Below are 23,573 nucleotides of genomic sequence, written 5' to 3' on the forward strand. Positions count from 1 at the left end.
TATATTTTCCAGCATAACTGAAGGGTAAAAATCTAAACTCTCTCACAGTACAGTGCTCTACGTCGCTGGTTTGAGTAAAGTCATTTGTTGCATGTTGTTCCAGACCTCCATCTCTCCTCATTTCCTGTCACCTCTGTAATAAAAACAACAAACTGCACAACCGCCAAGAAAAACTAGAAGAAAATTAAACCATGTACCTCCTAGTGGCTGGTCCATGTTGGCAGTGTTACTGCTGTTTCGCTCTCTGGACACCTGCAAAACAAACACACACACAGAGACACACAGTCAGATGTGTGGGAAATAAACACACACAAGAAATAAGTCACAAAAACAGACACGCAGCCGTCTGATGCTCACATGTTTCAACCGGCGGAGCAAACGGGCTGGAAGCAACGCTGTCGATCAGCAAGATCAAAGTGTCGAGGAGCGAAGGAAACGCAAAGACAGAGGTAAAGACTGGTGTGTGTGTGTGTGTGTGTTCGTCCAGTCCAAACCACTTTAATCCCCTTATGAGCTCAGAGAGACGGATCCCCACACAGACAGACAGACACCCCTTCTGTCCACGGCCGCCAGCCAAAACAAACTGATCATTTATCTGTTTCCTGTGGTTTTACACTCAAGTCCAGACCTTCTGCTCGAAAACTATGAAAATATGATCATTCAACCAGATCTTTTCTTAAAACTCGCCCTCACAGTCTGACATTTGTCATGGGTGTGTGTCCGGTCAGTCTCTAAACAAACAGATAATTAAATTCTGAGTCACCCCTCAAAGTAAAGAAAGCTTTATTATTAACAGGAATGTATTTTGTTGATGTGGTAAAAACAAGTCTCAACTCTCCAGCCGCAGTCAAACCACTCCCACCGACAGTCCTTCCAACATGAGGACACACATCGTTCTCCTGCAGTCACTTAAAGCACTGATTACACAATAGGTCAGATCACGACGATGACGCTTTTACACAATTAGAAATCAGTCTGTAAGAACAGAAAGCGTCTCGCCTGCATCTCAGGTCCTGCAGCTGTTCAGTAGATTTAGATTCATTACTCTAATTTCCAAGGAAAATGTAGTTTTCTTGTGAGTGCACTGCCAGGTTGTTTTCTGGTCCGTGCACCTGGTGAGGCGTCTTCGTCCCGAGCTGACAGGCTGCAGGCTTCAGCAGGTGAAGTTGGGAAATATTTTGCAAAAAAGTATTCGCTGAGGTGAACAGTGAAAAACAACAAGGATGCTTCTGACAAGTTAATACTCATCAGTTACTGCAGAAAAACTGTGAATCATGATTCAACACTGCATGTTTGACTTCTTCTCATTAGAAGTCTGTCAGTGAAGGAATTTCACAGTAAAATAAAAGTCTCAAAACATCACAGTTTCACAGTATTACACAAATATTACCTTTAATAATACAATTATGATCAATTTCATTGACACTTAAAGGAGAAATCTGTAATATATTTACTCTAATAAATAATAAAATGATGATATGGTATGTCATCTGGGGGGCTGAATCCGTCACCAGCTGCTCAACAACATGCTTTCATCCTGCAGCACAGGCCACACCCACTCAGCCAGAGCCGAGTGCTCCGAGCTGGATGAGGAGTGAGAGGAAAACGGCCTGCAGAGTTCAACTCTTTGCGCTCTTTTCATGAAGTGATTTAAGGATTTAAAAACTAAAAACAAACAAACAAATATATCACCAGTCACCAGGTGATGGGCTGACAATGGCGGGCTGGAAAATTTCAACATCCAGCCCAACCCTAGTCTCCATCAACTCCCGAGAAAAATATTTGGCTCTTTAGCTGCTAAATGCTCCATGAAGTTCACCAGCTCCTGTCTGACCTGCTGAGCAGGTTGTGTACAGTAAGTTTTTTAGTTTTTGCACTGAAAACAGCTGGAAACAAGGCTGAAGAACCAAAATCATTAAAGCGGTGGGCTGGAGAGAAGTACAGGTCTATTTATAAAGTACACAGTTTTATTTTTTGTAGAAAATACTTTTTATGTTATTAAAAGGAAGAAGCAGTGATTAGTGCAGTGACACTACAGTCGACTTCAGAGTTTTCAGTGTATGGGGCTTACATTTACATTACGACATACATTACATGATTACATTATATGATTTTGTGGCCTGACTTCTTCCAGGTAGATCCTCTTCAGTGGCTCTTCCTGAAGCTTTCTTTTGTTTAAAGGGTTTTTGGGGAGTTTTTCTTTACTGTTTTGAGGTTGTTGCACACTGTACAGACTGTAAACCCTCCTGAGGCAAATTGTGATTTGTGATTTTGGACTATACAAATAAAATTTGACTTGACTGATCAAATTACAGTGTGAGTCAGGGGAGCAACAACTCGCTTCAACCACAGACTGTATATTAAATAGGATTTCACCCTTTTAAAGTTACAGTCTGTGGGTTCAACTCACTCTTTCACCTGCTGTTCTCATTTTGGATGCACAATTGTTACATGAGCTCCAGGATTTTTAAATTTTAAAGTCCTCCACTAAACTTTTATCATTTCATCAGATGAGGATGATGAGACAGATGACCCTGAGGAAGAGTCTGAGTCAGGAGCGAGTTCATCGTAAACCTTACATATATATGACAACACGCACTCTGAATCACAACTGCGTGCAGGAACATAAACGAACACTCAGAGTGTAAAGTGTCTGTCTGCCATTAGAGAACAGAGAAAAATTCCAACAAAAGAAACCGTCATCATCATCATAATAACGGATCAATTCCAGAAGGTGGATTATCTTCCAGAAACCGGGGGTGCAGCTCTGAAGAAGAGGAGGGGTGTCTGGGACTGGTTTGCATGTGTGTGTGTGTGTGTGTGTGTGTCTGCACATGAGGAGGGGGTGTAAACATGTTGGGATGTAAACAAGCAGCCGGGCCGTACGAGGTCTCAGGAGGCTGGATCAGCGGGCTAGACAAAGACTCTGCCGCTAATCCTGATACTATTAAAGCTCTCATTGAGACTGACAGACTGACTTGCTGTTCCCTTTATGACTCCACCCTGTCCCTGAACCCACCACACACACACACACACACACACACACACACACACACACACACACACACACACACACACACACACACAAAGACAGCACCTTGTTCTTACATTAAGCCTCACCAAAACAAAGACAGAAGAGGAAGGTACCTACAGCCTTTAAACAAGGTAATAAACCCAACCCGAGCTGCACAATAACACCGCTGAAAGTGAGCTGACACACATGAAAGGAGCCACTGATAAAGTTAGCCCATGAAGTCGCCTTTGAGAGGCTGCAAAAGTGCCTGTAATGAAAAGACCTCATTCACCCGCAGTGAATCTAACAGAGGAGTCAACAAAAACAGACAGAGAAAGTAAAAGTAGACGGCGTGTCTCGGAGAAATGAGGCCGGGGTCTGTTCAGAGGTGAAACAAAGAACGCGACAACGGCTGAATGAAACACCATAGCTACCTCTCGTGCAGGCGGACAGAGGAAAGGCCACAGAGGGATGAAGAGTCAGCAGAGAGACGCGAAGAGGAGGTGAAGCCAGTTCAGAGGGAGGGTTTTTTTTTTAAGCGTCTGAATGAATCCAGCAGTGAGACTTCAGCGGTGAGAGGCACAGACTGACTGAGCAGAGCAGCCCAGTCTGGCTTATGACAGGGGGGGAGATGTGGGGTAGGGCCTCTGGAGATGGTTCAGAGGAGGAAGAGGAGGAGGGAGCTGGGTGGGAGCAGGTGTTCCAAAGAGGGGGTGCGGCCGGATGAAGGTGGGGATGATGACAGGAGGGGAGGCAAAGTGTACCATGGTGTTACCCCTCCCTCACAGATCTGTGTGTGTGCAGTTTTTCTTGCTTTTTTTTTTTTTTTTTACTGTGTCACAGTCCTCCACCCCCCCAGCCTCAGAATAAAGCGGCAGGCGTGCGGGGTGGAGGAGCAGCTGGTCCAGGGGGTGACAGTGGGAGTAAAGCGTGTGGGAGGGAGGAGTTGGTTTGGGTGAGGGTCAATTAATTTCAGACTGCCTCATGACTGCATGGGAGGGGAGTGATGGAGAGAGGGGTATTTAGATATGGGTTAAGGGGGGGGCAGCTCTGTGAGGCTGTACTTTGAGCAGTAATTTGAGCTACATGCTAACACAGCATCATGATTATGAGAATGTTAGCATTGGGGGAAAAACAGAAAATTCAATTCAGACTAGACAACCAGTCTAAAAGTAAGAAAACACTCATTTATCGCAACTAATTTTCTTTTAATCAAATTTCAAGTTAAAATGTCAAACATTTGCAGGTTCCAGCTTCTTAACTGTGAGGATTTGCTGCTTTTCCTCATCATTTATAACATGAAATGAAGAGTTTTGGGGTTTTCGGACTGTTTGTTGGACAAAAGAGGCAATTTGAAGACGTTTTGACATTTTAGACTAAACGATTATTTGATTAAACTTGAAAATAAGAGAGGGGGCTTCCGCCTGGAGCCCCAGTTAGAGGCTGTGTTAGATCTTAGTTGCAACAGTTGATCAGTGTTTTACATTAATCAAAATATTAATAAGCAGTTTAACCAACTCGTATTTCTGCTGCAGACTAGCGCAGGTAGAAACTTTAATCAATTAGTCCCTCGAGCTCCCTGAAGAGCTACACTCTTCAGACATTCAGATTTAAACCTCTTGGTGGGAATAGAGGAAAAATTAGATCACCAAAGTGTTTAGGATTCATCCAATAGTTGAGTTGGGATATTTCAGTCTGGACCAAAGTTAACAGCTAACACTGCCAAAAAAAAAAAAAAGTAGAGAGTGGAGACTGACGTGTCGAAGGAGGAGGGAGGGCTGAGAGAGAAAACAGAGAGGAGATAGACGGAGGGCTGAGGAGCAGAGCAGTGGACAACAGGAAAGATTGATGAGGTGGGGAGGGGGAGGAGGAGGAGGAGGAGGAGGAGGAGGAGGAGGAGAGCTTTGATGGCCTTAGGGGAGTCAGTCTGAAGAGGAGCAGAGTGCAGGTCAGCTGTCTGCAGTCATGAGCCTACCAGCCGGCACCATTACATCATCTGCCCTGTGAAGGGGAGCTCAACAAAAGAGAAGCAGAAGGCCTGGCCTCGGCTCTACACTGGACACCATTGTAAAAAGCCTCTGGACTCTGTGTCTGCAGGACTGTATAGATCTTGTATTACTGCTCCACGATTTCCCTAAACAATCCCTCTTTTGGTAAGACAACTATGCAACATGCAATAAAAGACTCCAAATCCCTCCGGCTCCCCGCAGCGCTCCTTGATCTCACTGTTAAAAAGCTCACACAGGAGGTCAGTGTTGAGTTTAAAGTGATGGAAAAACAAAGTCTTTGTTGGAACAGCACAGTTTCTAATGTTTTTCTGTGACTACAGGCTTCTTTTTTTTTTTTTGCTAAGAACCACTCCTTTGTTGATACTGGATCCCATGAAATCTCAACAAAAAACTATCTCGGGTTTAAAAAAGACAAGTTTGATCATATTCTGTATTTTTCTTATTCTGAACGGAGTCTCATTAAAAGACCAAAAATCAACAATGAATTAATCCTACAACCAAGTAATATTATCCGTTTATCCAAAGCCTGATTTATCTTATTCCTCTGTGTGTTTCACTGGGTGACAGCTGGAACATCTTTTAAAGGGATAGTTCACCCAAAAATGAAAATTCAGTAATGATCTACTCACCCTCATGTCGATTGAAGGTCGGCTTTAGTTTTTTAGTCCACGAAACACTGCTGGAGTTTCACAGGAAAACAGCGCTGCAGAATCTCTCAAACAATGGACGTGAATGGTGACCAGTTTAAAAGAAAACTGGGAAAAAAACATGAAATGCCTCCATACTGCTCATCTGGTTTAATCCAAGTCTCCTAAAGCCCTGACAAGCCAAGTTGACAAAAAAAAAGGTTATTTCCACCATGTTTTTAGCCTGAATCTTCACTGTAGATCTTTAGCTTGGAGCCACGTTCACATGCACACTGTCTGAACTGGGTGTGTGTGTTGTGACGGTGTGCAAACGGCGTGTTGAGACTTTAGCAGACTTGGATTACACCAGATGAGCATTTTATGGTCACCATTCGCTTACATCATGTGAGAGATTCTGCAACACTGTTCTCCTGTGAAACTCCAGCAGTGTTTTGTGGACTAAAAAACCAAACCTGACCTTCAATCAGCATGAGGGTGAACAGATAATGACTGAATTTTCATTTTTGGGTGAACTATCCCTTTAAGGAACATTTTGATATTTTGTAAGGATTTTTTTTGTGAAACTTAAAGATGCAGAAATTCTCACTTTCACTTTTAATGAATTACCCAAAACATTGGGAAGAAAACTACAGTTAGTTCAGAACGCTGCAGAGTTTTAACTACAACAACTCTTTTAGACTTGATTTTAAATGTCTTTTACTTGTTTATAAAGTTTTGAATGACCTTGTTCCTCCATACATCAGAGATCTTCTTTTATTTTATGTTTCAGACAGATCACTGAGGTTCTACGCTGCTTTTCTTTTAAATGTTCCTCATGTGGCCCATAAATGCACCGGTGAGAGTGCCTTCTGTTTTTGTGCGTTTTTATGAGTGGCATTCACTGCCTCTGGACATCAGAACGTCAAACTCTCTAGATATTTTTAAAAAGAAATTAAAGACCTATCTTTTTAATCCGGCTTTTAATTTTTAATTGGGAGTGATGTTATGAACTTTTTAAAGTTCAATGACTGGTTTTTATATAATTTTATTTTACTCAATTTTTAAAGATTTTATTTTATTTTTTACAAGTATGTATGAAAAACAATGCTGTATGAATAAAGTTGAGTTGGAAAATAAGTAAGATGTTAAGATGTTGTAGTTATTATGTAGGTATTGATTTTTCTCAAACTCTCAGCAAGAAAATGAAAGAACACGTTTCTTAAAATGTCAAACTAGTCCTTTAAAAAAATGCTGTGCCTTGTTTGACTTTAAGAAAAAATAAAACTGGCATCTTTTTAGAGATTTATGTCTTCAGTAGGAATCAGTGGCCTCAGGTGAAGAACCTCAGAAGTCAGAAATTGAAAAACAAACTTAATGTTGGTTTTTAAGCTTTTCATTCGATTTGTTGACATAAGAAAAATATAAAATAACATCACCCGCGTGCTCAACGCATGACTGATGATGGGTGAAGTTTGAGCCTGTTCGCCCGGCAGACGTGTTCTTACTCCTAAAGTAAAAGATTTACAGGAATGAACGAGCAGAAATTCTTAGAGGAGTGGCTGTTTGCCGGAGGGAATGGATACTGTCTGCTCACTGAACTCCTCTAATGAAGCTGCTGCTCAGAGCAGAAACCAACGAGGAAATTCAAAAGATCCCTTCAGTGGAGTAAATATCCAACTTCAACCTGAAATAACTGATTGGTTTTGTCACAAGCTGTAAAGATAACATTAAACATTTACATTATCAGCATTGAAATCGATATGACGATTCTGACTTAAACAGTTACTGAAGCGTCCAGCTGTTTTATGAAGAGGTTTGTTGTTGTTTTTTTAAAGAAACTATATTTGTGTACAGAAGCTTTCAGTAGGAATCAATAGGTTTGGGTCAGAGAGACAGACAGGGTAAGGAAGCTGGAGAGTATTGAGACGTGGACAAACATTATTGTTTTTGGTCTTTTCATTGGATTTGTTGACAATAACACAAATACAGAATATTACCAGCCTTATCCTTTTTTTTCCCCAAACTTTTTTTCTGGGGATCAACTTTTTAAGATTTACAAATACAATTTACAATCAATCGATCTTATGAAGAGTTAATCTGCATCACCTCATATTATAAGAACACATGCATATACACGTTCAATACTTTAGAAATTAGAATTAAATGCATTTAGGTGGAGTTAACAGGCCATCTTTAATTTCCTCTCATCAAGAAAACAAACATAAAGCCTCAAAACTTTATTAGGTGGTAAAACTTAGTTTGCATTGGACTCAAAGCTAAAAACAATCTATTAAAGTAAGTTATGCTGAAATTTTCAGTTTTCTCAACTTTTTTTGTTTTAATAAGACTTTTAGCCTTCTTCATAATGAGACATAATAAGTACATTTAGGCAGAATTAACAGACTCTTGTTTTTTCCTCTCATCAGTAAAACAATATACACATTTTTAAATGTTTTCTAAAACTGCAGATATAAATCTTAAATTTGCAGAATTCCTTCCATAGTCTTTTATTTATTTGGCAACCCAAATAAATTCTCCTGTGACCCACCTGAGGGTCACAGCCCGGTCTTTGGGAATGACTGCGTTAAACTACATCCAGCACTCATTTATTGTGTCGGCTATAGATGTAAAATAACATCTGCATCTGGATTTCAAAGTGATGCATGCTTACTGTGATTTATCACAGTCAAAACATCTGAACCAATAACTTCAATCTGCAATAACGGATATTTTTGGCCACTTGCAGCTACATATTTTCAGTTGATTCGTCGAACGTGTTAGCAAACCGTTGGCCGTTTACTCAAACAGCTGTTATAGAGCAACATTATCACTTTCAATGTTGAGTCATGTTTCTGTCCACCTGATGAATGTGAATCCAATAATCTAGAGCTGCAATGATTTATCTATTAATTAAGTTAATCACTGGCTATTTTGATATATCGATTAATTGGTTTGAGAGATTTTTAAAGACAGTTGTAAGGGATCGACATATAGGAGTGATGAGAACGAACCAAAACAATAAAGTTGATAGATACAACAGTCTCTTGAGTTAAGTGAGATTTATTTTTGTGGATTTGTTCGTTACAACGTGATCCACTGTTAATATAAAAACTTTGACTATAGCAACTTTAATGACTGTGCTTCCATTTTTCTGATCAGTTATTTTCACTAGAGGGCATAAACTGATCAGGCAGACCATTACATCCAGCTGACTCTAGATCAGTGGTGCTTTGCAAGATGTTAATTTTAAACACACTGAATACTGGAGCATCACTATGCTTCTTAAAGCCTCTTAATGGCTTGTAATGTTCTCTTCCTGTCATAAATGGGCGCTCTGTGTCGAGGAAACACAGCATGGCCGTTGTTAACATGTCACACCTCGAGTATGAGCACTTTACATTTTACACGCCTCGAGCTAATGCGTGACCGAACGTTAAAAACGCCTCGACTTTTATGTTCCACGAAAACAATTAGCTGCCCGGGGGCGCATGAAGCAGAGCGCCAGTCAGTGATGCTTGTCGAGAGGATGTGCAAGTCAGCTGAGAGAGAGAGTGTGTGTGTGAGAGAGTGTGTGTGTGTGTGTTGGGGTGAAGGCTGGTGAGGTGAGGCTGCACCATGTGACTTGCAGCATGACAGCACTGGAGGGATCTGTCCTCTTTGAGAACAAGCAAACTTTTTTACTTAAACTGAAACTAATGATTTGATGAATCTAAAACTTCTTTTTAGTTTCATTTCAGACTCTAAAACCTCGTTAACTTTTGACCCCATTTTCTGAAACTTTCAAGGGGTCACACACATGAAGCGGCGGATCGAGAAAAGAGAAAAGACTTGCCTTGTCGGTCTCTCCCTTCTCAAACATCATCTTGAGGCTGTTGAGAGGAACGCTGGGCCTCTCTGACTCTGGTACTTCAGCTCCTGCTGCTCCTGCTGCTCCCTCCTGCTCCTCTGAATTTCTGCTGGGCCTCTCCTCCATGTCGGTCAGACCCTTGGGTTGCAGCTGGTCGGAGCTGGCCTCACTGGTCTCAGACTGGTTTTCGATCCGTGACGTAGGTGCAGGTCTGGGGTCTGTTGATGGACTGACGCGGGTCTGAAGGTCAGAAGCGTTGCAGGGTGTGGCCTGAGGTTGGGCTCTGTGGCCGGACGGCTGCTGCTGTTCCCAGCGTTTCTTTAAAACACTCAGATTCCCGCTGCACACTGTGGAGGGTAGAGGCTCTGCAACCTGCAGAGAAAAATAAAACACTCAGCTGTTATTGACACCAAGAGATCCAATTCAGTCTGAGAACCAAAATGCACTTTATTCCAGTGGTCAGAGGCTTGATTAAAAGATAAAGCCGACATATTCTTCAGATGAAGGTCTCACTGCAGGGGTGAAAATGCACCGATCTCCCTCTTTATTTGTCTTTTGCCTCTTTTTCTGTGCAGCAGACACAAGGTCTCCTTTCACTCCTCAAAAAAACTAATTTAAAAAAACCAAGCATTTGAATACTGTTTTTGGGCTTCAGTTACCGTGGTAACGGAACAAGCTTTATAGCTTTTGTGTCGGGCCTTGTTCAGCTTCAGATAAAATCAGACAATTCAGAAATACTTCAATCATTTTTACATTCAAGATGAAAAAACTGCAAAGGCCGAGCTGGATGTAGGACGGAAGTCAATGATGTTCAAAGCCCAAGCTAAAGAAAAAGAAACTAAAAAAAAAATGTATTGAACAACTAATCGATTAATCAACTCATCTTTCAGCTCAATTCTAAATTAATCTGCTGATTTTTTCTCAATTTATTAACTGCGTATCTATAAAATGTCAAAGAATAGTGAAAAATGTTGAGCATAATGTCCCAGAAATACCAGATAAAATCTTCAAATTACTGATTTTGATAAAAAAAAAAAAAGTCTGAAAGATATCTAGTCAACTGTTGCATATGACAAAGAAAAGTAGCAAGCTGATGCTATAAAAATGACTGAATCGGTTATCAAAACAGTTGCCAATTAATTAAATAAAAAAAGAAAAACTCAGCAGGCTGTAGGTCTAGAAGTCACAGAGACTTGAGACAGATTTTGTGTGAGTGTGAGCCAGAAAAATGACTCATGATCATGAAAATAGTTGCTGATTTATATTTTAAAAAAGCTAAAACAAATGTTGAATCAACTAATCATCTCGGCCACAACTCAACAGGTCGCGGGTCTAAAAGTCAAAGAGACCTGTAACATTAATTTAAGCATAAAAGCAGATTTATCAATTATTTCTCCAGTAAATGGCAGGAAAAAGTGGAAAAGATCGAGTCGCGGTCTTCAAACTGGTCGTTTCCTCTGATCAACAGTCCAAAGTCAGTGAACTCTGTCTGATATCAGACTGAACTGAAAACTCAGAGAATGAATCAGCTCTGTGGAGTGAGAGGATCTGAAGGTCTGGAGCTCAGCAACAGTAAACCTTCACAGAAATTATACGTAAATAGGTGCTGATTATTTCCCTATTGATCGACTAATCATTTAAGGGATTAATAAGCTCTAGTTTGATAAATATATACATCTGATATTCTTGTTATGTCTTTGACATTGTTTTCCGTCTTGTTACGTCTGTCCTGTGTGATCTGCAATGACTACATGATGTTGTGAAGGCCGTGCACAATGACGCAAAATGAAAAATAATCAAAATCAAATGCTATTTATGTTATTTAAACTGTAAGGAGTTAAACTAAAAAGCTGTCAGAAAATAAATACTCAAGTAAAGTACAGATACCTGAAAAATCTACTTGAGTACAGTAAGTTTTTGTACTTTGTTACAACAGAAAGGCTTTGAGTGTATTTAAGATAAGAATTAAACCTAAAATTTAAGTAGTCAGAAGGCAGAGAAGATAAACTGCCGGCCACAAATCAACACGTTAAATATGATGACTCACTATTTCCAAAGCTTTGGTGGTAAAGACACACTGAGTGATGCTATCTGCTCCCTGAATCTGCTTTTAGTTTCTCATTGAATCAAAGCTGGACTCGAGCCTCAAACTGCTGAATGAAGCTAAAAAGACTCAATATAATATTCACTGTCCGCACACACACACACACACACACACACACACACACACACACACACACACACACACACACACACACACACACACACACACACACACACACATATTAAACTACATGTGATAATTCATGCAGGCAAACTTCCAGCTACACGAGCGAGAGAAAAGACAGTGAAACGAGGAAACAGAAACAACTGCACAAAAAGACAAAGAGCCTCTCAGCATGCACGTCTATAAACCTGGAACTGCTGGATACAGAGAGCGACGGAGACTGGAGAAAAACTGCCGAAGTAGAGAGTAAAAACCTGAGGGAGAGGCTGAAGACCCGGCTGTCCAGTTGGCGTTTGTGTGTTGAAGTGTGTTTAAGAGTGTGTGTGTGTGTGTGTGTGTGTGTGTGTGTGTGTTGAGTGTGTGCTGAGTGCGTCTGCTGGCCGGCTCCTACAAGCTGTCCCAGATGTGAGAGAGTCTTGAGAAGTGATCAGAGCAGTATGAAGTAACCAGCCCACCCCCCTACAACACAGAGGGAAGGAGGAAACAGAGAGGGAGTGAAGGGGGTGAGGGGCGGGGAGAGAAAATCAGAAACAGAGACGGTCAGTGAGGGAAAGAGGGAAAATAAGTCCAGGAAATGAGAAAAAGGTAAAGGGAGAGAGTGCTAGAAAACGAAACAAAGGACAAAAAAAAAAAAAAACTTTTCATGAAGAATAAACTTGAAGATATAATGATATTCTGATAAACTCTGCTGACTGTTCTTTATCTGATGTTTATTTTAGAAAGAGGATTCCTCGGGAAGACCTTTAACCGTCTTTCCTGTCTGATTCTCTCTTTAATTTTTCTACTGAAAAAAAAAAAACAGACGCCAGAAAAAAAGCTACAGGACATTCATTAGTTTACAAAGACCCTGTTTACACTGTGTTTTAAAATGTGTCCTGGGCCACCAGATCACAAGTGGACGGTGATAAATACAAGTGTAAACAATCACCAAGATGCATTAGAGGTGGCAAAAAAAAAACCCACACATTCTTTACTCAAGTAGAAGTACAGATAAAACAAAAACTTTTTGAAAACCTTTTCTTCTCATGAAGGGCTGCAACTAACAGTTATTTTCATAGTTTATTAATTGGTCGATTATTTTTAATAGTAGTTTGTGTTAAAATGTCAGAAAATGGTGAAAAATGTCGATAAGCATTTCCCAAACTCCAAAACGACGTCCTCAAATGTCCTGTTTTATTCACAGCCCAATCATATTCAGTTTACTGTCAGAGAGGAAAAAGAAACCAGGAAATATTCATATTTAAGAAGCAGCGGTTAATTTTATAATTAATTAATAATCGATTAATCATTGCAGCCTTAACTGTATGCAGTATGTTGTTTTTGTCTTGTGTGATCTGCACTGATAGACACATAAATAAAAATATATTTTCTGTTATTCTTCCAGGTTGAAATCGTTCTTAGTGATGGGAATGTACAGATATTTGTATTAAAATGCAGGGAGTAAAAGTAAAAAGTTAAATAGAAAGTAAAAGTAAATACTTGAGTAAAGTACTGATACCCGAAAACTCTACTTAAGAACGGTAACAAAGTATTTTTACTTAGTTACTCTCCATCTCTGCTTGGTCTGAGACACGTGACCACATATCTTTCGTTGTGTAATCACTAAATTGTAACCAACAGGGACACAGCAGGTAAATACATCATCAGTGCAAGACATGGTGCTTATTTTTGCAAGTAGCAAATGACTTTGTCCTAATGTTTTCTTAGTTAGCCCGTGAAAAACAAATCCGGCGGCTGTCTGACAGGCTGACGGAGTCTAATGACCGTGCACAGGGCTCTTTAACTGTCTGTGACGTAGGCAGTAAGGATATCTGAACACAAATGGTCAGCTGGACACCTTGGAGACGCATGATAAGGACAGGTGTGAATGGTGTCTCTGCTGTCCACTTATGCTTGTACCAACAAAACATATTTTAAAACCGAGTGTAAACGGGGTCAAAGAAAAACACCTAACCGGTTCCATGAACATAGAAGAGCACAATATCTTCCACATAATGTGCTGCATTAAAAATAACCAGCGACACAACAAGACACAGGAATCTGCAGCCATGCTAACGGCTCTGTTAAGAACACCAACGTGATCGCAGAGATAATGCTAATATGTGTTAGCATGCTAACATCTGCCAAATTCAGCAGCACTATAGACAAAGTGGACTCCATAAAAAGTTGGTATTTCACTCAGGGGGCGGTGTTGTGTGCCTGAAGCGCTTTCACACTGGTTCATATTGGGTCGTCTCCTCACTTTCTGAGAGGAGGAGGAGCTAGCTAAACCTGATCTTTGCCTTAACCTCAAGATTAAACATGACAAACAACAGACCTCAGGCATAATTGTAACTTCAAGCAGGCATGATTTTTTCTTTATCTTTTGTGATCACTTAGATTTTTACTCCCTGCACTGCTGACCGGACTGCAACCACAACTAGACTTCCCTGCAGATTTTCAAAATACTTTTATCTGACTGTTGACAGATTCTCAAACTGACCGTCATAACGTTTTACTGAAAATATGTGCAACTAAAATATACTGACATTTAAGTTGGATTAAATTATGTCCAACAACAAACCTCTTCTCAGATGGGGGTCAAATGGCCTCACAAAGCAGACTGTCAATTTCCATGTACATAGATGTGAGACTGAATATACAAATAATAGGAAAACCTGAATAATATATTCTGTATACCTTAACATTTGACATGCGCTAGATAAACTGATCTCATATTATATGCTTGTACTCAGAGGACAGGTTGAGACGGTCATGGAGCTTGCTGAGGCGTGCACTGCTACGTCCTGCAAAACCACACCCGTGAGGGTGAAATGCAGAGTCCCACAGACTAAAGTAAAGTTGAGGCTGATGGGAACGTCACTAGTTTTATGTTATAAAGTACAGTATTGGACACAGTGATATTTTGACCTGATGATGGCACTAGAAAATTTAAATTCATCCAGAGGGGAAAATATAAGTTCAAAATTTCTTGGCAATCCAACCAATAGTTGTTGAGATATTTTACTCAAAACCACAACTGTCAACCTCATGGCGGCACAACAGGAAACATCAGAGGATCACCAAAGTCATCAGGATTCGTCCTCTGGAGACCATGAATGTCTGAACAGAATTTCAAAGCAACATACCAAAGAGCTGCTGAGACATTTCAGTCGGGACCAAAGTGGTGGACGGAATGACTGACACTCACATTTCAACCCTCAGAACCAAAATCAACATGAAACACAATATCTTCAAAAAAAAAATCCCTGCATACAGGGCTGCATTAAAAATGAATACTCTAAAGCATAAACAGAACTATAAAGTCACAGAATCCGAGGAATGAACACTGAAGGCACCAAAAGGCTACAAAGCTTTTATCCTTTATCGATTTCCTTTAATTCATCAAACTCATGCCAGTAACCCAGGAGGAGACGTGGCTGTGCAAAAGAAGAGCAACACACCTACCTGAGAGTGTAAAGCAGCTCTCTGACCCTGCTGTGCTCGATCCCCACAGAGACACTGTCTTCTAGGCACTAACCAGCCCTCCCACACAGATCAGGTGGGACGGAGGCGTCTTGTTACCACCGCTGCATGACAGCACATGCTAATACGGCTCGCCTACTCCTGCTGCTGGAGTGTGTGGAGGCGCAGCTCAGTGTTGAACCACAGATGTCTCACCTTTAGATTTATGTCTCTAAATAAAGCTTTTCTTTAGTGTTAAACTGCAGCATGTGGATCAACAGGTAGGAAAACTAGCAGCTCTATAAAGTATGTTTGCAGCAGTATAAGAGGTAGAGAGACTGCAGTATCAAAGTAACTAAGATTTACTTGAGTACAGCACTTACTTTGAAATTTTGAGGTACTTTATTTGAGTATGTTCATCTTATGTTATTTTATACATCTATTCCAGTGCAATTCAGAGGGAAATGTTGCACTTTTATACACATAAAACACGATCACATCATAAAATATGACACATTATTATAAAACTACAGGCCTTGCATACCTATGTAGGTGTTTTGCGGCTGACTAGACACTCAGTTTGAATTTCTGCAAAGATATGTTGGAATCTATGTGAGGTCACCTGCGTGTACTAATAAGAATGGTAAAGTTGTAACTTGTCTTGCAAAAAAGCCCCGTCTGTGCATGCCCACACAGTCCTGAGAAAAAAAGCATCTTATCAGGTACAAAAAAAAAAACAGTGGGGGTTGGACCAAGGTCTTTGAAATACATTTTCTTTAGAATATAGCTAGTAATCTAGCAAAACATCTGCAAGTGGGACCGGTGTGTTTTAGCTTTAACTTCATCTGTTATCCAGCTCAGATGTATGCACTTTCTTTTATCACATGTTTTGGAAGTTGGAAAACAGTAAGGGAACAAATAGACTTTACTATTTTGACTGATTGTAATTTGTAGTGATCATAATTCTATTGGGGGTCTGTGGTCCAATGTGCATCTATTGTAGGGGGGTCCTTGACTTAAAAAAAAAAGTATGGGAACCACTGCAATATTTTATTAATATGGAGTCCCAGACGTTGGCTAACTTTTTTCCTGCACACACACAAAACAACAATCTAAAAAGGGGTCATTCTGCATGATGAGTACTTTCATTCTGAGAGGTTTTACTGCACTGATGTAATTTTGCTCAAGCTGAATTTTGAATGCAGAACTTTTACTGGTGACAAAATACTGCAGAATTGATACTTTCACTCATGTAAACGATATGAATGCTTCTTGTACGACTGTGTATTTATACCAGACAGATTTCATACTGAAAATGGTACCTACCGCTTTCTTCTTCTCCGCATTGCCTTCCTCTGCTGCCATCTGGTACCTGAGGAGGAGGAAGAAGAGGAGGAGGACAAATTATGGGACAGACAGTGAATGGGAGAACAGTTATGGTCATGACCGTCATTATAAACTGTGACAAAGTGAGGATCATAAACAGCTGGTCCACACCCAGGAAATTAACATGAAATATTCCTGTTTCTCTCCAAAAACATTAGATGATTTCATGAGTTACAGTAAATCTGGATGGAAAATCTTCAGCCCACACAGGTCACACAGAGGAGACACAGGAAGTGACAGATTCAATGTTTTGTCCACCTCTGCTTCTAAACTAAACCACCATCTAGACGTCTATTGTCTCACGAAGTCTCAAGTTCTGTCTAAAGAAAAGATCTTTGTCTCGTGTGGTTCAGTGGCGTCCTCTTGGATTTTACAGGATTAAAATCCCTTATTTTGCATTAGATTCTATTTCTATTTCATTTCATACTGTCTTCTTTATTTAATACTGAAGACGTCTGATCTCTATATCTGCACAGATGTTTGTGTGATTTTACCCAGACTGATAAAGTCTCTCTGCTGCTAACTTTGTATATTTATAGCCAGGTTGCATGAGACAAATGAGGTGTCCGGTCTCCTAGAAGTTGCTTGTATACAGGCCTACAACTGACTTGAAAATACGTTTTGAGGGAAACTAAACACCGTCTGAATTATATTTTCTATTAACATAATGATGAAATATTTTCAATGAACGCACCTGACAAGTCTGAGAATATATTTCATTTGTTTTCTGCCAGAACAGGCAGAGAGAACACCTGTAGTGACTCCAGCATTATAACTTTTTTATAGTTATGTTTATGTGCTGGTAATGCCAAGCTTACCCTGTGCATATATATATATACATATATATATTTTTCCCCTTTCTCCATTTTTTCTGTTTTGTTGGTTTAGTTTAATTTTTATCTTATTTTCTGTTTGAGATTCCTGTCATGTGTTACCCTTCTTGGCAAGGTCAAAAGTCTGAAAGTCTTAAAGGATTTGTTTCTTTCCCTTTCTTATGAGCATGAAAAGAATATACTGAGAATTTGGTTCATGTGTTGCGAGATTTGTAATCCTCAGATGTCGACCAGTGAAAGAGTCCTGATGTCTTCCTGTTCCTGGATGTTATTCCACATGAAAGGTCATCATATCCATGTGAAAACAAACTGGACCGCGTCACTGACACAGGAGGAGATCTGCTCAAACAGAGCAGCACTAACTCCTAGTGGTCAGATGGAGGAAGTGCAGAGAGGAAACATCCTGCCATGAAACCACCTTCAATCCACAAATGAGTAACTTGATATGTTGTGTTAAGGTCAGAGGGGGGGGGGGCTGGATGGTTTTAGAATGTAGCGGTTCTCAAATAGGGGTCAGAGGACCAACGGGAGTCCGCGGCACTCTCTCAAGAGGTCCATGCAAAGTTTTCAGATTCATTCGTTTAAATTATGATACACAAATTATTTCCTTTCTACGATATTTTTTATAGACCTATCATATTCAAGGCTCATTATTGCTCTTTTTTATTAGGCCAATTTAATATTTTTATTGTATGTACCGTATATTATTTAAAATAATGCAGGGCTCAACAATAAGGATTGGAACTGAATATCTTCGGGTTTGAAAACAACAAAATAAGACAAGGTTTTATAGATGTTGCAGCTGTAGATTAAACGGGACAATTCCCTTTAATTTTTGCAGTTATTTAATGACCACTAATAAATAAAACAATTTGCACGTGTGATGAGAATCCATATTTCATTTTATTTTAGAGAAACACTCTCTTCATGTGTGTGTGTATAAGTATGTTCTGGGTTTTCTGCGTTGACATGTTTCAGTTTTATTATTACTCTTGACCACAGTGTGGATCACAGACGTAAAACGAAGCAACTATACAACGGTAAATGACCAAAATAGATATAAATGACAAACAAGATCATTTAAATAAAGGCAGGAGATTACACAAAAAAGCACAAAATTTAGTAATAATACAAGTTTAAACATAGATGGTTGACTAAAAGTATTTCGGCAGGTACTTTTAGGAATTTTTACATTCAAACAAAACATGATATTCATCCCTCAACAATTTATAATTACATTAAGTGCAAGACCTTTTATCACTTTCCAGACCTTTATATGTTCCTGTTATCTTGGGGATTCTGCTGTTGGAGACTCTAAACTTACAAATTCCTCCTGTTTTCACAGAGTCACATTATTATTCATCAAATTATTACAAAGGACATACATGATGGGGTCCCCAGAATATTTTGAACCTTAATGAATTTACCTCAACTTTATTTAGTAAAGCCCGTCAGCCTGACATGACACAAGCAGATCTGGAGTGACCGGTCGGGTCTGATGGTGTGATAGTCACACATTTGCAGAAAAGAGGGAACTGAAAAACAGCTGAGTGGCGAGAAAATGCTGTGAGGAAGACCTGTGGCCTCATTTCTGCTCAGATGCAGAGGAGACAGCAGGGTGAGGTGACAGAAAAAAAAAAAAGAGAGAGAGACTTATCTGCTGAGTGGCTGCTGGTAAATTATTAAAGTCATGGTGGAGGCCGGAGGCAGAGAGACAGAGTGAGATAAGGTGAGGACTTACTTGAAGAAGCGCTCTGCGATGGCGTTGTTTTTGCCCCGGGTAGAGACAATGGACAGCTCCTTGGCGGTGACCCTGAGTGACTGGGACGCCCACTGCCTGCGGCTGAACGGAGCGACGGAGGCCATCTTTGTTGCACGTCTGAGCGATCAATCTGTCTTGTCAGCTTGCCAGTCGTAACTCTGAGAGAGAGGAGAGGGCACAAAAAGGAGGAGTGAGATGAGCCAAATGAAAACAAAACAAAAGGCACATAAGTTCTGGTGGTTTAACCTTCTTCTCCTCTGCACTTCTGCAGCTCTAAAACTGAGAGTTTAAGCAGAAGAGAGGAGAACACCCTTCCTGTGCATCTAAATTTTTATAACACCCTTCTCAAGCTGCTAAACATCAAACTTGCCTCTGTTCTTCTCACATGTGCGTAGTTACACACAGGCTTTAGATCACACCAGCCCCACTTTGGCTTTTCTATCAGTACAAAACCTCACCCAGAAATCAATAAATTTAGCCAGACTACACTTTTCACTGTGTGTCACCACTGCAGCATGGACCGGCCCCGGCGTCTGAGTCAGAAAGTCAATAGAGCGCGTCACACAGCCATTGACCATCTGTTCCCTGTGTGACAGCGCTCCAACTGAGCCTCCAGGGCGACTACCGGCAGACAAGACAACTGATACGCCCGGATCACACAAAAACCCCTCTTGTATACACACAAACTTTCACAACACACACACACACACACACACACACACACACACACGTCTGTACCTGCTCACCTCTTCTGCAGCTTCACAGCCTCGAGGCTGAGGGCAGGCAGACACACGCAGCAGCACCGTCAGCTTACAGCAAATAACTGTCATCTGTGAGTTATACACGCTCCGGATGAATTAAACAATGAGGTCGATGAGCGGGCTGGTGACCGCAGAGCCTCCAGGGCCCCGACTCATCGGCTCGACGTCACCCAGCAGGTGGACTATTGTGGGATGGTGCCTAGTTAGACTCCTTAATTTCTACATCACTGTTGTCTTTGTGCCAAATATTCTCAGAAACTGGGATTATTAAAATTACAACCCAAGAAACATTTATAACTGATAACATGAATAAGGTTGTCTAAAGTATTAGGGTCGCAACAATTAATTGATCATTGAATTAATCAATTTTTTAAGAAAAAATAAGTCGAAAATCTCTGATTTTGGCTTCTTGAATGTTAATATTTTCTGGTTTCTTCACTCCTCTTTGACAGTAAACTGAATATTTTTGGGTGATGAACAGAACAAGACTTTAGTGGATGTCATCTTGGGCTTTTTTTTTTTTTACATTTTATAACAAACAACTGTTAATTGAGAAAATAGTCAACTATGAAAATAACTGTTAGTTTCAGCCCTACAAAGTATCGGTACTTTGTAAAGACCATGCGTATTTATTTATTTATTTATTTTTTTTAAAAAGAATAAACAGATCTTGTGTGCACAGGGCAGGGCTCAACAATATGGACTGCCCACTTGCCCGGGGCAAACAAAATGTCACGTCAGGCAAGTAAGTCTTGGAACTCATTTGGCTAAAAAATATTTAAATATTTTGACAATAGATTATCAGAGCAATTTTTCATGCAGAATGACAATAAATTCTGTTTCCAGCCTTTCAAATATGGAGAGTTCCCACTTTTCCTTCTTTATCGTCATTTTAAAAATGAATGAATGAATGAATGAATGAATGAATGAATGAATCAATCAATGAATCAATCAATCAATTTAAAATTGTGGTATTGTGACATCTCTAAACATGACATAGTATTTTTACATGAAATGACAACTAAAGATTATTTTCTTGATGAATCAATTCATCTTTTGGTGACGGCCGCGAGACGAACAACAAAAACCTGAACGCTCAAATACAAAGATGTGTTTGAGACGCCTGGTGTGCAGACAGAGCTTTAAACAGACAACATAACATATATCAAAGTGCTAGACTTAAAAGATTTAACACTTAATCAAAGTGATTAACTTAAATTCTGTATAAGGTTGGGATTTTGTGATGTGGTTGGTTTGTCCCATAGAAGTGAATCACTCGTCGTCTTTTAGAAACGAGATCATATAGCTGTATAAAAGTCTATAGTTTTTTGTAGGATCGGTCTTGCAGCCCAGCTCTTGGTCTACAAAATATCAGAAAATAGTGAAAAACAACCATCACAATTTATTTATTCTCAACCCAACAGGTTATGGCGGATGGCCACCCATCCACGAGCCTGGTTCTTCTTGGGGGTTTCCGAAGTTTTTCCTCACAACTGTTCCCTTAGTGCTCGCTCTCGGTGGGGACTGTCGGGTCTCCATCCACATCACATTACAAAGACTACAGTCTAGACCTGCTGCTCTGTATGAAAAGTGCCCTGAGATGTGTGTTGTCTGATGATTTGGTGCTATATAAATAAAACTGACGTCCTCATATGTCTTGATCTGTCTGAACAACAGGCCAAAAGTCAAAGATATTAGATTTTCTACAGTTTAGAAGTTACAAGTCAAGTGAATCAGCAAATTCTCTCGCATGAGAAGCCAAAACCAAGACGGGCTGGTTCATTCGTTTTCTACGACCACAAGAATTTTGGGGTTTTCACATGTCAACAAGTAATTTAAAAACAATTTAAGGCTTTTGAAGAACATTATGAATATGATTTACAACATGTTTCACATCCATATTGACAAAATGAAGCATTCACAGCTTGCATGAGTGGTTATAGGTTCATTCATTGGTTTCACTTTGCAGATGTTATGATCAATACAGTTTCTTCCCTCAAAACATGTTTAAAAGCAGGAAGTGAAATACAACTTTCTAGAAGTAACATTACCTCCAAACAGAGAAAAGCAGCACATCCTCACACTGAAGAGGTTGGAAAGAGCAGTTTTGTTTGATAAAATGACTTAAAACAAGCCATTATCAAAACTGCTGTTGGTCGACTAATCAGTTATTTGGCTAATCACTACTGGCGAAATGTCCACGCACTACATCTTACATGTCTCCTACCAGGAGAAAAACAAATGAAGGATGATAGTGTCTCTGTCCAGACTGTCACAAGGTTGAGATTACAAACAAAGCAGCATGTAAAACTGATGCAGGTCATGCAAAGCTGAGTTTAAAAGTCCCATGTCAAAGGCAACTGAAGAAAAAAAATGCAAAAAAAAACCCCAAAAAACTCCTAGACCACAGGATCACCAACCTTCCCTGAGGTTAAAACAAGACAATGAGGTGCCTTGAGTGCCGGATTTCAAGTTTTAAAGATGAAAAGGACACATGGATGCCTGATTTCAAACTTCAAAGAAACACACAGTAAAGAAGCTCAGTTTTACAAGCAGCTTCTCCTGCCATTTTCTCACATCACCAGGTCAAAAATGAGAATGAAACATCTTAAAATAACACAACCTACCTGTGACTTTCTCAGTTGTTTCACTCCCTGAGCCTTGTGTGTTTCAGATGTCCACTAATCGTGTATTTCTTTCTCTTTTCACTCCTCAGCTGCAGCCACCGGTGCTTTTGAGCAGACAGGGAAGTAGGAGGAGTCCCACCACTCCCATTTAACTCCTGTCGGCCAATAACGGAGCAGCATTCACCTCCACCTGGCAGGTACGAGCTCTCACCCTCTCTGTCCAATTGGCAGGTCCGGCGTAAGCGCAGAGCAGCCTGGAGGCATGTGAGACGAGCAGCCTATGGGGGGCCGTGTCCAAAAACATGGCAGACGAGCAGCAGGGGGAGGAGAGGGGAGGAGGAGGGGAGCAGGAGGAAGAGGAGGAGGGGGAGGGGGGAATCCCACACTGGATTCCTGGAAGCTGAGTGAACTGCGGACTACTGACTGCCTACTTTCTCACAAGGTCAAGGCTTTAAAGGATGTGACTCATTCACAGTCCTGGCCGACTCCACTGAAAGAAGAAGAAGAAGAATAGGGGAGGTTGGGGAGAGAAAATCAGATGCTGCTTTAAGATAATAGGTTTGTTTATACAAGACACAAAGAGAAATAACCTCCTAACCTGTGTAAAAATGAGATGATAGGTTTGCATTTTTATTGTCTATTGTCTGTCTAAGTCTCCTGAAACAGCTTCTGCTTGCTGTAATTTCTTCTCCTGTTCATGCCGACTGTTAAAAGATCCACAGTTCTCATTCTGTGCAAAAATATATTCCAAAGTTTATCAGAGCTAATATGAGACTTCAGGAGTTTGACCAGTATCAATCAAAGTTAAAGGGTCCAAAATTAACTTTTTTGTCCACTGGCCATGTGGCAACTGAATGTTAAAATTTTAGCAGCCACTCAATAAATTACCTTTGTTTTTGTTTTTGTCTTTTTTTGGCTGGTGAGTGAACCAAATCTTCCAGCCGCTGGCTTGGCGTGCTAACTTTGAGCCCCACTCTTAAGTAATAAGTATGAAACTTCCTCTTTTTTAGTATCCCTCCACCGCAGCTCCGCACTGAA

At 40.3% G+C, this 23,573-nt stretch overlaps 1 protein-coding gene across 4 annotated transcripts in view; it reads right to left on the reverse strand.

Moving 5' to 3' along the window:
- The window catches only part of LOC146324614 (LIM domain and actin-binding protein 1-like), a 31,212-nt gene extending 8,467 nt beyond the window's left edge, over window positions 1-22,745 (reverse strand). Inside the window, exons 1-5 of one of the 4 annotated variants that reach the window (XM_084720202.1) lie at window positions 22,536-22,745; window positions 19,127-19,305; window positions 16,493-16,538; window positions 9,481-9,867; window positions 198-252 (exon numbers count right to left, since the gene is read on the reverse strand). In XM_084720202.1, coding sequence (XP_084576328.1) covers window positions 198-252; window positions 9,481-9,867; window positions 16,493-16,538; window positions 19,127-19,251 — 613 coding nt within the window. In that variant the 5' untranslated portion in view covers window positions 19,252-19,305; window positions 22,536-22,745. Of the gene's footprint in view, window positions 1-197; window positions 253-9,480; window positions 9,868-11,910; window positions 12,115-15,169; window positions 15,274-16,492; window positions 16,539-19,126; window positions 19,306-22,535 lie in introns of those variants that run through there. The other 3 variants (XM_084720205.1, XM_084720203.1, XM_084720204.1) reach the window with 3 other exon arrangements.
- Between the last annotated feature and the right edge of the window lie 828 nt (window positions 22,746-23,573).

This window comes from Lutjanus erythropterus, chromosome 6, assembly GCF_056507025.1.
Source record: "Lutjanus erythropterus isolate fLutEry1 chromosome 6, fLutEry1.hap2, whole genome shotgun sequence".
In the NCBI taxonomy this organism is placed as follows: Eukaryota; Metazoa; Chordata; class Actinopteri; order Lutjaniformes; family Lutjanidae; genus Lutjanus; species Lutjanus erythropterus.